Source organism: Falco cherrug, chromosome 4 (assembly GCF_023634085.1).
Source record: "Falco cherrug isolate bFalChe1 chromosome 4, bFalChe1.pri, whole genome shotgun sequence".
Classification (NCBI taxonomy): domain Eukaryota; kingdom Metazoa; phylum Chordata; class Aves; order Falconiformes; family Falconidae; genus Falco; species Falco cherrug.
In genome coordinates this window covers 55,441,806-55,455,800 of record NC_073700.1, presented here as the reverse complement: position 1 = coordinate 55,455,800, position 13,995 = coordinate 55,441,806, and the positions used below count along the sequence as shown (strand labels likewise).

General features: G+C 40.3%; 1 protein-coding gene across 2 annotated transcripts in view; it reads right to left on the bottom strand.

Annotated features, from left to right (window-relative positions):
- The window catches only part of CRHR2 (corticotropin releasing hormone receptor 2), a 160,229-nt gene that overhangs the window by 108,611 nt on the left and 37,623 nt on the right, over positions 1-13,995 (bottom strand). Inside the window, exons 1-2 of one of the 2 annotated variants that reach the window (XM_005442308.3) lie at positions 2,710-3,033; positions 2,450-2,569 (exon numbers count right to left, since the gene is read on the bottom strand). In XM_005442308.3, the coding sequence (XP_005442365.1) occupies positions 2,450-2,569; positions 2,710-2,827 (238 nt within the window). In that variant the 5' untranslated portion in view covers positions 2,828-3,033. Of the gene's footprint in view, positions 1-2,449; positions 2,570-2,709; positions 3,034-13,995 lie in introns of those variants that run through there. The other variant, XM_055710030.1, reaches the window with a different exon arrangement.

Genomic DNA, 13,995 nt, shown 5'->3' with positions numbered 1-13,995 from the left:
AAAACTTCACTTTGCAGCTGTATTATTCACTTCTGAAATTTGCAAGATCTATTTCCCATTTTTTATCAGTTGTCTGTACTTATTTTATTATCTGCATGAGGTACACAGCCTAGGTTTTTAAGCACATTGAGTCTTATTACAAATGGTCCTCCTGTCAGCCCACAAATGAACTTGGTGAAATGCAAGGAAAAGTAGTCAGACCGCAGCAGTATTTGGCCTTCCCCAACTTTGAACATGTTCTGTGTGTACTAATTTCCACATCTTTCAAATCACAAAAGAGATCGCACCTCGGTATTTACATCTTACCCTGCTGTCCTACCATTTTCCCAAGCCTTGATCACCAACTACTATCTCCCAAGAAGCTACTGATTTTACAAGTTGACTCAAATCTTGGTATATTCTTTCCAGTCCTTTTCTGCACCACAACTTGGAAGAGCTACACACATGGAGGCATATAAGATCAACTGAAAGCCACCTACAGTGGCTTCAGTGTACTTTGGTTCTCTATTGCAAGCTACATATGCTACCACATCTGGGTACCAGTATGCACTACCAATCAGTCCTGCAGACATATGTTTTCTTAATGTGTCTACTCACACTTTACGTTGAAAGGAGAAAAATGTTCATTTCCCTAGACTATGACAAAATAATGCTTCAGCATTCCAGTAATCTATTTTCATCAGTCTTTAGTTAGCATGCCATTGTTTTAAGAGCAATGAATGTTAAGAAAATGTATTAGCACTGTAATACAAGCAGTAGCCACCATTGAGAAGGAGAGAAGCAGGGAAGAACTTTAAATCAGGTCATTGATGAACTACTGAAAGCACAAACAGAGTTTATAAAAATAAAATGGGGCATTCAAGGTTTTATTTCTTCTATATACAGGAAACACATTTAAATTCTCTCAAATGTGTTTACGATATAAATATGGAATCATTCATAATGCATTTCTTTCTTTCTTTTTATTTTTTTCCTTCCCTCTATCCTTTTAGAGAAACAAAAATGAGGCAATGGAAATACTGACATCCCTCACCGAAAAAAGGAAACAGGGGAAAAAGAAGCCATACTGCTTTAAGGTATCTTTTCCATGGCTGTTCCTTAAGGGTCCATTCTGATACACTTGCTCTTGTCTGAGCTGTCCTTAATTCCCAGAAATTTTCTTCTAACCTCAAATGAGACTGTAAAGGTAGTGGACTACCTGCAATAATCAAAGACAGCACAACCCAGCCCTCTGCATGTTCCTGCCTATTTCATTGCAGAGAGCACAGGTCAGAGAATATAGGGTTTGAGGATGATCTTGCAGTTGTCTGAGGTAACCTCCTTACTCTGCTCAAAGTCAAGGATGACAGAAGCTGGTCCCTAAGAACAAATCTGGAAGAGGGCTTTGTTTTGCATAGCAAACCCACAGAACTTTTGTCTAGTTATCTGACCCTTGACACCTAGAGCTGGGGAAAGAATAAACTCACTTTCAACAAGTTAAAAAATAAGGCCTAAGATGACAGGGTCATTCTTTTACAGGACTTACTGAGAATGCTAGTCCCACAAAATTAGCACTACCTGAAAATTAGATTACTAACACCTGAGCGACAATTCAGAGTGAAACGCAGAATTAAATGTCACCATGGTCAAAAGCACACTGAGCAGTCTGAAAAAAATGAGTGACAAACAAGTGGGTACACATATTTGGAACTAATACGTTAAAACTTCTTAACGAAAGGTCCGAACAATATTAACAGATAAGGAAAAGGAAATGAGTGCCTCGGTCCGACAGCCTGAGTAATAAATTTTTAGTGAGTCATCATGATTGTTTACTTCTAAGACTAAAGCATCAGTTTCAAGAGATTTCTAAGGAGCCCCCATGCTCCCTCGTTTTGAATATTATTTGCCTCATAATATCCTCTACTGTTTCCCTTGCAGTAATGATGCAGCCACTCCAGCCTCATAAGCCAGCCGCTGAAGTTACTAAACAGATTCCAGACCACAGCCTTCTGTTTGCTAGATACAACTTCCAACCCAGTTTGTCCCCCGGTTCACACAGACAGCTTCTGAAAGGGAGTGTCCTTTCAAAATACAGTTCTTGGGCATTAAGACTAAATACTTCACAAGCCAAAGGTTCTTTAATTCTCCTGGCTGAAGCACTGCTATACATATCTACACATGAACAAACACACAAAGCATGGTATACCAGCCTTAGATGGCAGAGGAAATTTTTGCCCAGATATACCTAATACACTTAAGTAAAGAGGAATCGGTGTCCAAAAGTCTGTGCTTTTGAGAAATCTGCATCATTCCAGACAGGAATTTTGAATACAGGCTGGAATGTGGAGGAAATGTTGATTCCCAGGGAAACACTTTTTTACTTTTTTTTAAATGGAAAATATATTCTGGGTCTCCCCAGGCGCCTTCTCAACACCAGATCCGTGGGAGAGGGAAAGGAGTTTGTACTTACTTGTGGTGTTGTATTTGATCCCATTGAAGAACTCCGGGCAGGGTCTCTCTACTAGTTCCCCTGCAGAGGTTCTGGGCCAGCAGGTCCCGATCTGATCAGTGGTGGCATTGCAGTACGGACCTTTTGCATTAAAAAAGGAGACAGAAAGGGAAAAAGAAGCAGCTGAGAAAGCACAAAAGTGACACACTGCATCACAAAGTAAACGGAATCTTAGCACTTATAAAGCTTTTGCCAGCCTTGTGCTAAGTAATGTCTCCTACCATCAAAGCCCAGGAAAGGGATAGAGGAACTCTCTAAAAAAGCCTCTTGTAAACGATCCAGGAGGCTGCAGTTGACATCAAATTCTTCTAAGATGAACTGAGATATGGTCACATCCATTATTCCCCCCGGGACTGCTGGACTGGATGAGGCTCCTTCCCCCTTTTCTGGTTTTGGGGTGGTTTTTTTGTCCCCTCTCCTTTCTTCCCTTCTGGAAACCAACGCACATCAAGCTGCGGACACCCTGCAATCTCGTGTGTGTGTGTGTGTGTGTGTGTGTGAGCCTCTCCTCCGCCCAGCCTGCTGACAACTTGGCTGAGAGTCTGCGTCTGGCTGCGCGGTTCAATCCTGCGAGCTCCTCTCCGCTGTAAGACAGCCGCTGAGGGACCAATGGGATCGCGCTGAGCGCGGGGGAAGGGGCTCGCGTCTCCCAGCCAGCTCCCCCGGGCTAGCGGCGCTCCGTGCCGCCTCACGCTGCCAGGCTGGTGCGCTGCTCTCTCTCCATCCCTCTTCTCACTCTCTCCCTCTCTCTCTCTCTCTCACACGCGCACACGCTCACCGACACACACCGAGACGGGTTTATTGTTGGCTTCGGGGATGAGCACTTTTGCGAAAATAGTCACTGCAAATTAGAGCCAGGGAGAAAAAGAAAAGCCGCCAGATGAATGTAACTCCTCCAGCTTTTTGTGAAGCAAAGCCATTCCTGCCTTTACTGGGTGGAAGTGAGGATGAGCACAGATGCTTGGACAGGGAGAGAAAAGAAGGGACCCAGTTCAGTAGCTGCAGTACTGGATCCTAGGCATGCCTTGACAAAGAAGAGAAATAATAAAAGCTGGGATGAGGGAGGTGGTCTGATAGAAGGGAGGCATCAGAACAAAGGAATATGGAGTCATGATCCCCAGGAAAGGCAAAGTGGGGAGAGTGAGAGAAGGGTTGGGAGCCTAGCCTGGGAGAAGCAAGGCACAGAGGCAACACATCTTTCAGCCACTCATGCGGATGGGATGGGGTGGACAGTAGAGTAGAGCAAGGCACAGAGAGCAGAGGAGAGCTTTTGAGCCAAGGATGGACCATTCAGGGGACAAGGAATAAAAGAAAAGCCACTCTCTCATCTTCCAATGGTAGGAGGGAGCAAGCATTTCAGAAAGGATAAGCACCCACACTGATCCAGGAAGCAAGAGGAAGAGGCTCTAAGCAAGGAGACCAGGATGTGGGGAGAGAGGGAAGAGTAAAGGGCTTGACAAGCTGAGGTCATTATGGAACAGGATAAGAAGGCTCTGGGGAAGGGGAAAGATGAGAAGAAGTTTGGAGGGAGCTGCCCAGATGGTTGGTCAACTTCTGGGAAATCAAAGCTCATTACAATGGGAACTGGGTGAAGTTCTGCACTCTGCGACATGCTGGAGAGCAGCCCTTCTGACTTGCTACATCAGGATATAAGGAATTCTTCACAAAAAAGTGTCAAAAACTTGTTAAGGAGGGTCACCTAGGATCAAGGACTCAGAAAGATCATAGGAAGCAAATAGAAAATTGACTTGTCAGGGAGAAAAGCAAGATAAGTGTATATGCTAGTAGTAGAGATGAATGCAGAAACAGAAGGTAAGGACAGTAAAGAAGTTTTGACAGAAAGAAAGGGATCCAGAAATGAACTGCTATTTACAGTCTCTGTTCACAGGTTTAGATTGGACACGATGCTTACACCGAGTTCAAAGCAGTGGTATAGGACTTCCTATGGCATCTATCTCCCATCCTGCAATGACCTGGATTTTCCCTTTACTCATATTTAAGAATGAAGGGCTTTATTCTTTACTCTCCAAGGACCAAAATAATTGTGTTATCCAAAGAAAGGAAAAAGAAAAAAAAAATCACTGGTTAAAACAGCAAATAAATTAACAACATGTACTGATGAAAGAACTAGATGCTCTTTTGCCATCTGGGAATCTGGAGATTTTTTAACATTTCAGATTGCAAGGGAGAGAGGGGAGGAGTGCCGTTGTGGTTTTGGGATGAATGTTTTTGTTTTAAATATGTACCACTCCACAAAAATAACAAGTGTCCTAACAGCAGCATGATATTCTGAGGCAAGAAACTCTGTTTCTCTCTCTGGAACCATGATCTCCTTTCCAAGTGAATGTTCCCAAAATTGCAACCCTTCTTGAGAAATCTGCATTTCAACAAATTGACCATTGTAAACACCACCATATCTCTTTTTCTCATGCATCTCTAATGCCAAAATACAGAAGAGAAAACTTCTTTAGCATTATTCACACAACATGACCACACTATCACGCTGGTTGTCTTTAAACAAGGCTTTGAGGAGAAAACCTAATTACTTGAACTTTCAAGTGAGGGGGATACAGGGTCCTCTAAATCTCTAAGCAATTCACAGACATCTAACCCTCAAAGTATCTTCAGCTCTACAGTTTAAGTTTCTTCACCTTTTCCTGACAGTGCAGTTGAGTTCAGAAAACTTATTTTTGTTCTTCAAGTACAGCCTTTCAGTGCTGTCTATGAGATCTTCTCAGAAGACAGCATTTGTAAGTGCAGAACAGCATCACTGAGCCCCGTGGCCATTTCAATCGAGGAAGAACTGATCGGTGACTAGGGCACTTGTCCAGGATGCCTAGAAGATATTTTTTTTTCTGTTTCTGCTGCCTCTCTGAAGGGTAAAAATCATACAGCCTGGCCAAAAGTCTTTATTTCTCACCTACTGTCTGCCTTGTGTTTTCTCACACTATTTCTGCAACACCTACCAAACTGGAATCAAAAACTTTGCTGGAGGCTTTGGGCACTAGAGTTTCCTGAATTTTCAGAGGTATGAATCACTTAATAAGGTAAAAAACAAAACAAAACAAAAACAGTTTCAAAAAATTAATTACTTTCAAATTCAGTAAACGTTTCACATTCCTAAATGCTGCCCTGTATTGTCCAGCATAAACACTTGAAGATTTTTCAAATGGTTCAAATATTACAGAGTCAAGCACTAAGCTGGATTTCATTTCAAAACTCTTCTTTATTGTGGTTAACACCCAAAACAACAGCCCAGAATTAAACTAAATATTTTTTCAGGATTAAAAGAATGATTTTTTCATTTACGTGAGAAAAGCTAGAACATCTTCAATTTAAACTGATACATCCCTCCATCTTTTTAGTTCAGCTAACTTCAGAAAACCAGAAGCAGTACATACCGCACAGAAAATGCTATTATATCCCATATATTTAACAACCGGGAAAAAAACCAAACCACTCCAAAAAATCAGAGGTGACGAACAAATTTGGCTAGGAATAAATCTGAATGAAGAAAAGAATGATTTGTTGTTCTTCAGTCCACAAAGTAGCACCATTCTTTAATAATCCCTTCCCAATTCTCCTGTAGATTCTTGACGAAAAACTACTTTTGCAAGTCTCTCTGGTACAATTAACTACTTAGTGAAAGTTTGATTCTGGCTGGATCCAGTCACATCCTGACCATGTCACTTTGATTCATTTGATGTGACAACGTTGCTCTTTATAAAAGAAGCAAATGCAAGTAAATGAAAGATTGACAGAAATATTGTAGCTGCTGATGCAGTACCCCTCCATGATGCATTTGATACAAATGGCTACCAGATCTTGCAAGCCTATCAGTAGCAGAGGTTTGCCTTAAAAATCACTGAGCAACCCAAGAAAGCTAGCAATTGCATTTGGCAGGCAGAAAAAACTTTGTCAACTTAAAAGTAGGCTTGTTCCTATGTGTTGGTATTCACTGATTTGTGTGGGGACATATGCAAGACATATGCACAACCAATCTGTATAAGAACATCTGAATATGCAAAGTTATGGAAGTGCACAAGACAGAAATAAACATGAAAACACATACACAGCTCAGTAAACCTCTTTTACTGAAGATATATCGGAAAGTGACCTACAGGTCTTCTAGTAAAGGGATGAGCCCTGCTCATAAATAAGATAGAGTATTCCCTGGTAATGGAAATCTTGCACCACTGTTACACAGCTGGTTTCTCAATCCCCAACCCAACCCACAGTTGGCAGAATTAGCCAGAGGATAGCTTTTACTTTGCCCCACTAACAGTGACTAACAAGGATGACATTGTGCTGTTTAACCAGCAACACCAAAGCTCAGCTCTGTGCAGACTCAGGGAGCCAACATACGTGTTTGTGTAGGGTGGCAGTACCTTCAGAACCAGCTGACTGCCCCTTGATCACGTCTGCTAGAAGTACCTCTTCTGCTCAGACACTCAACCTCCAAAAAAACAAGAGACCACTATATATTTCAATACCCAAGATGGTTATTGGGGGTGGTGGTGGGGGGAAGTAAAAGGAAAAAAAGAAAACCAAGCACCAGTTGTCTCCTCATTTCCATTCCTCAGAGAAGGAAAAGCCCACTGTATCTCATCTAGCCTTCTTTTCCCACTACAGTGACAGTCTTATCACCCAGGCTCCCTATCCATTGATGTGAAGAGCTCATGCTTTCCAGGAACAACAGTCACTCATCTCTTCTGGTATAGAACACAATGTTTAGGACAAGAAATGCACATCATTAATCAAACCACCTGGTTACACCAATACCCTTCTTACTTCAGTTCCATTGGCTTCCAGAAATTCACCTCACCAATATGGAAGTATCACTTGGAGTCATGGTCTGAGTCCTGGCTCTTTAGGTCCCTTTTAACCCAAGTAAATGCACGTTCAGAGTCATCGTCTAATATTATCTGTCAACTCAGTCATGGATCTGTGTTTGCAGTGTGAGATAAACAAGACAGCTACATACCCAAATAACTGATTCAGAAGGGCGCTATGGTCTGCAGGCCAAGTACAATGCCATCTGCTTGAATCTCACTTCTGTCTGGCCCTTATGGAGTTAATTCAGGTTCATGTGAAATGCCATGAACACTTTGTCGTGTTCATCACATCCTCAGTGAGGTTAAGATTCTGGTAAATCTCAAAGAAAGGATTTCCTACCCTGGTTTTGAATGGCAGACAAAGGTGAAAGAGAAGGAGAAGCAGGCTAAAGAAAGATCTTTCTTATTTGCAGAAATGAAGTCTTTAAATTCCTAGAGGACAATCAAGAGGCAGAATTAAGCTTGATGGCAGTAATATGTGGTCATCAACTAATTGCTCATACAGCCCAGCTGCTTTAGTTTGGAATTTAGTGTCTACCTCTGCATTTGTCTACCTCTAAATTTTTGTTAGCTTTAAATATGAGACAGGAAGGTTTCAAATGGTACAATAAGTTATTTCTCATCTCCTTTTCCTGTTTGAAAAATGCCTCCCAGTAATCCCTAATTATCGCAATGACCTTTCAGCACCTGTTTACAAAGTTAGCGGGACTGTTCACCTAGGTAAGGAATGCAAGACCGTACACTTTAAGAATGATACTGATTTACCAGAATGACTTCTGAACCATAAACCTGAAAGCCTTCCTTCACAACATGCACTGCGAAACGGATCTAACTGCACTTTCAGACACTGTGACAACATGACCATTACCTGGTTAAATATTTGGCTTTTCTTCTCATGCCAGGTATGCCGGCTATGAATGTAAATGCAGTTTTCAGGGTGGGAATGGGACAGCCCCACACCATATGGAGCAAGACAATACAAGCAGCAAGAGACTGACAAGAGCTTAAAGATCTTCACAAGACAGTACATCTCTAGAACTACCATAGGAATGTCATATATGGCTGTCTTCTCTGCCATAACGCACTACAGCTTGTCACAATGAATTACACTCTGCTACATGAGTAGACTGTTAGATAAAAACACTTCTCAAACTGAGTACTACAGTTCTAATCAAAATCTGGTCCTTACTGCATGTACTTGATATTTACACAGAATGTGCAGAGCTGCAAACTGTTGTATGTGGAGAGGAGTATCAGGCATAGATAAATACAGATCTTTGTTTCAGTTGATTGAATAATTTGTTAGAAACAGGAGACATCCTTTATCTCTATAAATGAAGTATGACTGTAGTGTGCAAAGACAAAATTCAAAAATGCAGGTCTGTGGTGATGAAACTTTGCAGCTTCATTGATGTTAGAAAATATTTACTGTGGGTGTAAAAAGATTTAACAGCATAAATAATAAATGGCTTGTAGCTACACATTAATATATTTCTTTCAGCACATTAATACACTTGTCATTCTCTACAGCTATAAAATTTGTACAAGTGAATCATGTTACATGAAACAAATTATGAGACATTGCAGGGAGATCATAAGAACACAGAGAAGAACGAACCCTGACAAACTCATAAACTGCCAATGTTAATTTTTTTTGAGTGAGGTGTTTTGGATGAATGTGCAGAACACCATCTAACATATGAGAGACAGCACTGAAACATTCATTCCATAATAACTGATTTTACACGTGGTCAAACTCAGGGTCAGTGGTTTACAGGCATAGAACACCACAAAGGACCTAATTTTTATACATATTTTTTTATGCCTGGCAATTGCCTGGCCCTGTGTTTACAGCACAAATAAAATAAAAAAATGGGGGTAGGTCACAACTGAACAAATTATGACCATGACGATGTGTCTCAGTCCCACTTTCTTTCTGTTACATACAAAGGAACCATTGCCAAATAAGATGTATAGAATCAGGTGTCTTGCCCTGCTCTCCTCCTTACAACACATTAGGCAACAATATTTCTTGTGGCTTAATTCAGAACATGTCAGTCAAGCTTTTGCTTTCCCTGCCTCTCACTCTGCTTTGCTGTGCTGGCTTTCAGTGTATGCTGGGAAGAGTAGTCATCCCATGTGGTTTTAAGCTGGGAGGAAGCACAGAAAGAAAATGTAGAGGGTAACAAAATGTTGAGAAGTCAATCCTCATTCCCTTTGAAAACACGCAAATGCTCTGCATAATAAGTGACTTTGAAACATCATATAGCTCGGAAAGCAGAGAAGATAGATATAATGTAGGATCACGATGCCCAGTATCCCATCTCTGACAATGACCAAAATCAGATGCTTCAGAAAATTACTTACCCCAACAACAAAACCACCCTGCTCCAAATTGCCATGAGCTAATTACTAGGGCATTCTAAGGATGCAGTAAGAGAATTATTCTTTGTGTTATGGGTCTTGCTTTCATTGCTCATCATACAGCTTTGTAGCTACAGTACTGTAGCATAGTTTTAAACCATTCAACTCATAGCTGCTTGGTTTTTTGAGAGGCATCAGCAGTCTGCCTTTGAGACCCTGAGCTAGTGGCTTATGTACTCCTTTGGGCATCTCTGCCCAACCCAGATGTAAAATCTGGGACTTGTAACAGATGTAAATACTGCAGAGTCGCCAGCACTTAGATTCAGTTCGCTTTGACTCTCTGCTTTTCATGAGGTATCTAAGCCACCATTATAGCCAAGAAGGATCTATATTTTTATTTAACTGCCCTAAAGCACATGTCCAGCACCATCTGCGGTACTCTAGCATATATGAGATAGCCACATGAGGCTGGCAGATAAAAATAGGACCTAGGGAAGACCCATCCCTTCTGAAGCAGCAGCTGAAGGACAGACATTTTGTCCTCAAGCATCCCAGATATTCCAGGACACCTGTATCTAAGAAACCAAACAGAGCCTCAGACATCCATTGATTATAAGAGCCGATCAGATCTCACTTGAAGATATGTATGGGCACATAATCTTGAAGACTTAACCTGAATTCCAGTTAGCAGGACCATATCAGTGCATGCTGCTTTCTAAATCCCCACAAGTGCCTCACCATTATCAAACTCAACAAGAAGCAACAATAGCAAAATTTCTTATAAGCTTGGTCTTCTAGTATGTATCTCCACTCAGGGTACTGGATATCAGACTGATCAAAAACTGGACTGTTCACAAAAGGGAAGAAGCCCACCATCAACATGTCACTAGGGAGAGTCTTCCACTATTACTACTTAGGCTTTATCTATGTAATAGGCTTTTATTCCTTGCGTTACCTAACTTGAATCTTTCTAAATGTGGGAAACCTCCTAAAACACAAAGAAAGAGTAACACAAGTAGTAGCTTTGTAAAGCAAATGAAGTTTTCCTGACATATTTTTCTCTTGGATGAACTGTCATGCTTATAACATTCTCTCAGAAAGGAAACAAATTCTGGACATATCACACCTCTTACAGCATCTCCATTGCGGGTATCTCCAGAGGTACTAATCAACCTAGGTTTTCTCTGCACCCAATGGAAAGAAATAGGAACTTTTGTAATGCAGTTCACCATCGTAATCACCTATGTTAGGATGAGATTGATTTTGCCCTCAGCTCCATCCAATACCCTTAGTAGATCTCTGCTCTCTGAAAGAGGAACATATAACAACTTAGACTCATGTAAATGTCTGCATTTAGTCAAGTGAATCCCATTCCAGATGCCTAGAAAAAGGACAGAATTGTTTACTGAGCTCTCCCCTACTGGCTTGCAGCACCTTGTCTCCCTAGAGTGTTTGGCAACCGTAATCTCATTAATTTGGGCCTATTATTTCATGAGAGATCAAACAATTATATTTTAAATTAAACACATCAAGAATAAAGATAAGAATAAAAATGTCCTGTTATGATAGGACTATCACAATCCTAGCAACAAAGAATTATGTTTAGAGATTCCATGTCCTAAATTTAATGTCATTATTTGCAAAAGGAAGCCAATACAATACAAACACTGTATAATAGATTTGCTCCTCTCTGCTAGCCAGGTGATTATTATAAGGACTCCAGAACAGTCAGTAATCACCAGAGAAAAAGCCTGGAAATTAAATGGAAGAAATCATGAGTAGTTGTGCCAACTTCAAGAAGTGAGATGGTAGTTCCCAAGAGCATCACTCTGTTACAGACAGTGAAGTAGTGTCCAGTCACACTAGACAGAAACTGGAATGATTAGGCATGAAAATGGATTATCATAATATTAGTAGGGCCATGATAACTGAGGAAAAATAATCTAACGATCCCCAGATTTGTGATTTGCAAAGCGTTTTTGAACTGTTACCATCTGAGATTGCAAGCCCAGAAGAACAGAATGGATGGAAGGACAGTACCTCACTAGCATTAGTTTGTGCCTGTGTTTGGAGTCAGTAACCCTTGCTATCTATGTAATTTTGGATACCTCCTAGGATAACAAATCCATCTACCTCCCTTCAGATCTCTTCCCTAGCTTGACTCACTACCCTTTGACCTTTATATTACCAGGACCAATATTTCTGATTCTGTACCATCAGGTACATCAGGTCTTGCATAGGTATAGGCTGGATATTTGAGAGGTCCATAGCAGCAAAGAGATTCATCTGACCTAATTACAACCATCTAAAATTTAGGTGTCTAGACTAAGCCATATATCCAGGCTTTCTAACAGTCTCCAGGGAAGTGGGCATTTTTCAGAGAAAGATGATTCATTTAATTTGGAGACAAATACCTTCTTCAAATTCCTAACTTAGATATTCTGCTTAGTAGGATGCAATTCAGTCCAAGACATGGTTAGATACATTTGTATTTTAGATAGATCTGTCTTCTGCAGACACATCACATATCTGAGGTGAATATTGGAGCTGTAGGTATATGTTAGGTATAAACTGAAGAGGACAAATCATGCAGTGCAGCCCAGTTTCAAAGCAGAAACAAAAATGCCTACATTAAGCAATCTTTGCAAGATATATTATAATAACTACTGTTCATAGAGGTAGATTGATGGGGAAGAATTCTGCTGAAGGTAGAGAAACACCTCCATTTCATTGAGCCTTGTGCACCATGAATTATGTTGGGGAACTCTACTGTACACACACACACACACACACACACTCATGCTCACACACAGCAGTTTCTGAAAGAAGTAGTCAGTGTGATCATACTTACTTTTTGCACTCACTATGTAACAGGAAAAGGTTTTAAGTTCATTCAGGTCACACAGCTTAAAATCACATATAAGCTGACATTATAGTGGTAAACTATAAAATACTGGAAAACATGCATTAGGCTTATCATTAGTGTTGTTGGGTTTTTTTCTAAGCCTGTCCACCTCTGGGACTTACACTCTTTGGTCAAGGCTGTATCCTTATTCAAAGTCAGTTTCATTGATGGGTTCTGGTGCTTAAACTTTGTTAATTTTAAACCCACACTTAACTTTCACTGACTTCAGAAATTGAGGAGTTTGAGTGACTTGATAAATAGAGGTAATTTGTGGAACTAGGACTTAAATGCTGCTTTGGTTGAAATGCACACATTTGTTCAAATATTATGTTTTCCCTTGGATTTTATTGGTCTTCTATAAAGCTTACAGAATCTTGTTCTGAAACATACATTGTGAGCCACCTGTAAACTGACTGCATCCATTTTACGGCAGAGAACTTTGACAGTAAGAATAAACCTTGGAAAACAGTTTAAAGCCTTAAAACCAATGTTTTTCTGTTCTTATCGAGTGTTTAGATAGGGAGAGCTCAATCTATAACTGGTTCCATCAGCACTGGTTACAATGGATTTTTATAAAAGCCAAGGATCAGTCCTCAAGAATTCAATACAATAGAAAGACTGAATTACACACCAAAATTAAAATATTTATTTCAGCATAGATGTAGAGTGCATGTAACTGTCATCAAATAAAATAAAATAGCTGATATTATGATAGATATCTTAATAACAGGTGTAGTAAAAATTAATCCTGGGAAGTCTGGCACTTCCAATCTGCTTGACAGCACAGCTGGGTTCCTTTCCTGTGATGTGTTAATCTGTTTTGTATTTGGTAAACTGCACATCTAACCCCAATGAACATTAAAGAAGGAGTTTTGTGAAAACATGTAACATTCTGATTAAACACTTTGTCATTCATATGCTCTCCAGTCAGCTGCAAACAGAAGATAACTTATTGCTAAGCAAGTGCTGCTTCTCTTACAGACAAACCAAATCTCCTCATTAACCTTTGAAAATCTCCCACCTCCAAACAGAGTAGCCATTCATGGTGTTGCTAACCGGCAGTTATCATAAGTAGATGTCAAACTCTGCAGATGCTGGGAAAAAAATATTCTTTTTCAGCACTTCTTCCCTTCCCCAGCTAATAAAATCATCAGGATCATCATTTAGAGCAATATTGCATGCAACAAGCACCTGGTCATCACAACGTTGCCTTTGGGGGCTATTTAATGAAGAAACAATTCTTTTTTTTTTAATAGATTCTTCTGCAGTTATTGCAGTCTGAATACTAAAAATTACTTCAGTGAGGAGCAAGTTCTCTTCATTTTCATTTCCCGTGAAGTTATTAACTACAAAACCTATTAGTTTATCCCCAAAGTATTTTCCCCTTCATGGAAATAGCCCTT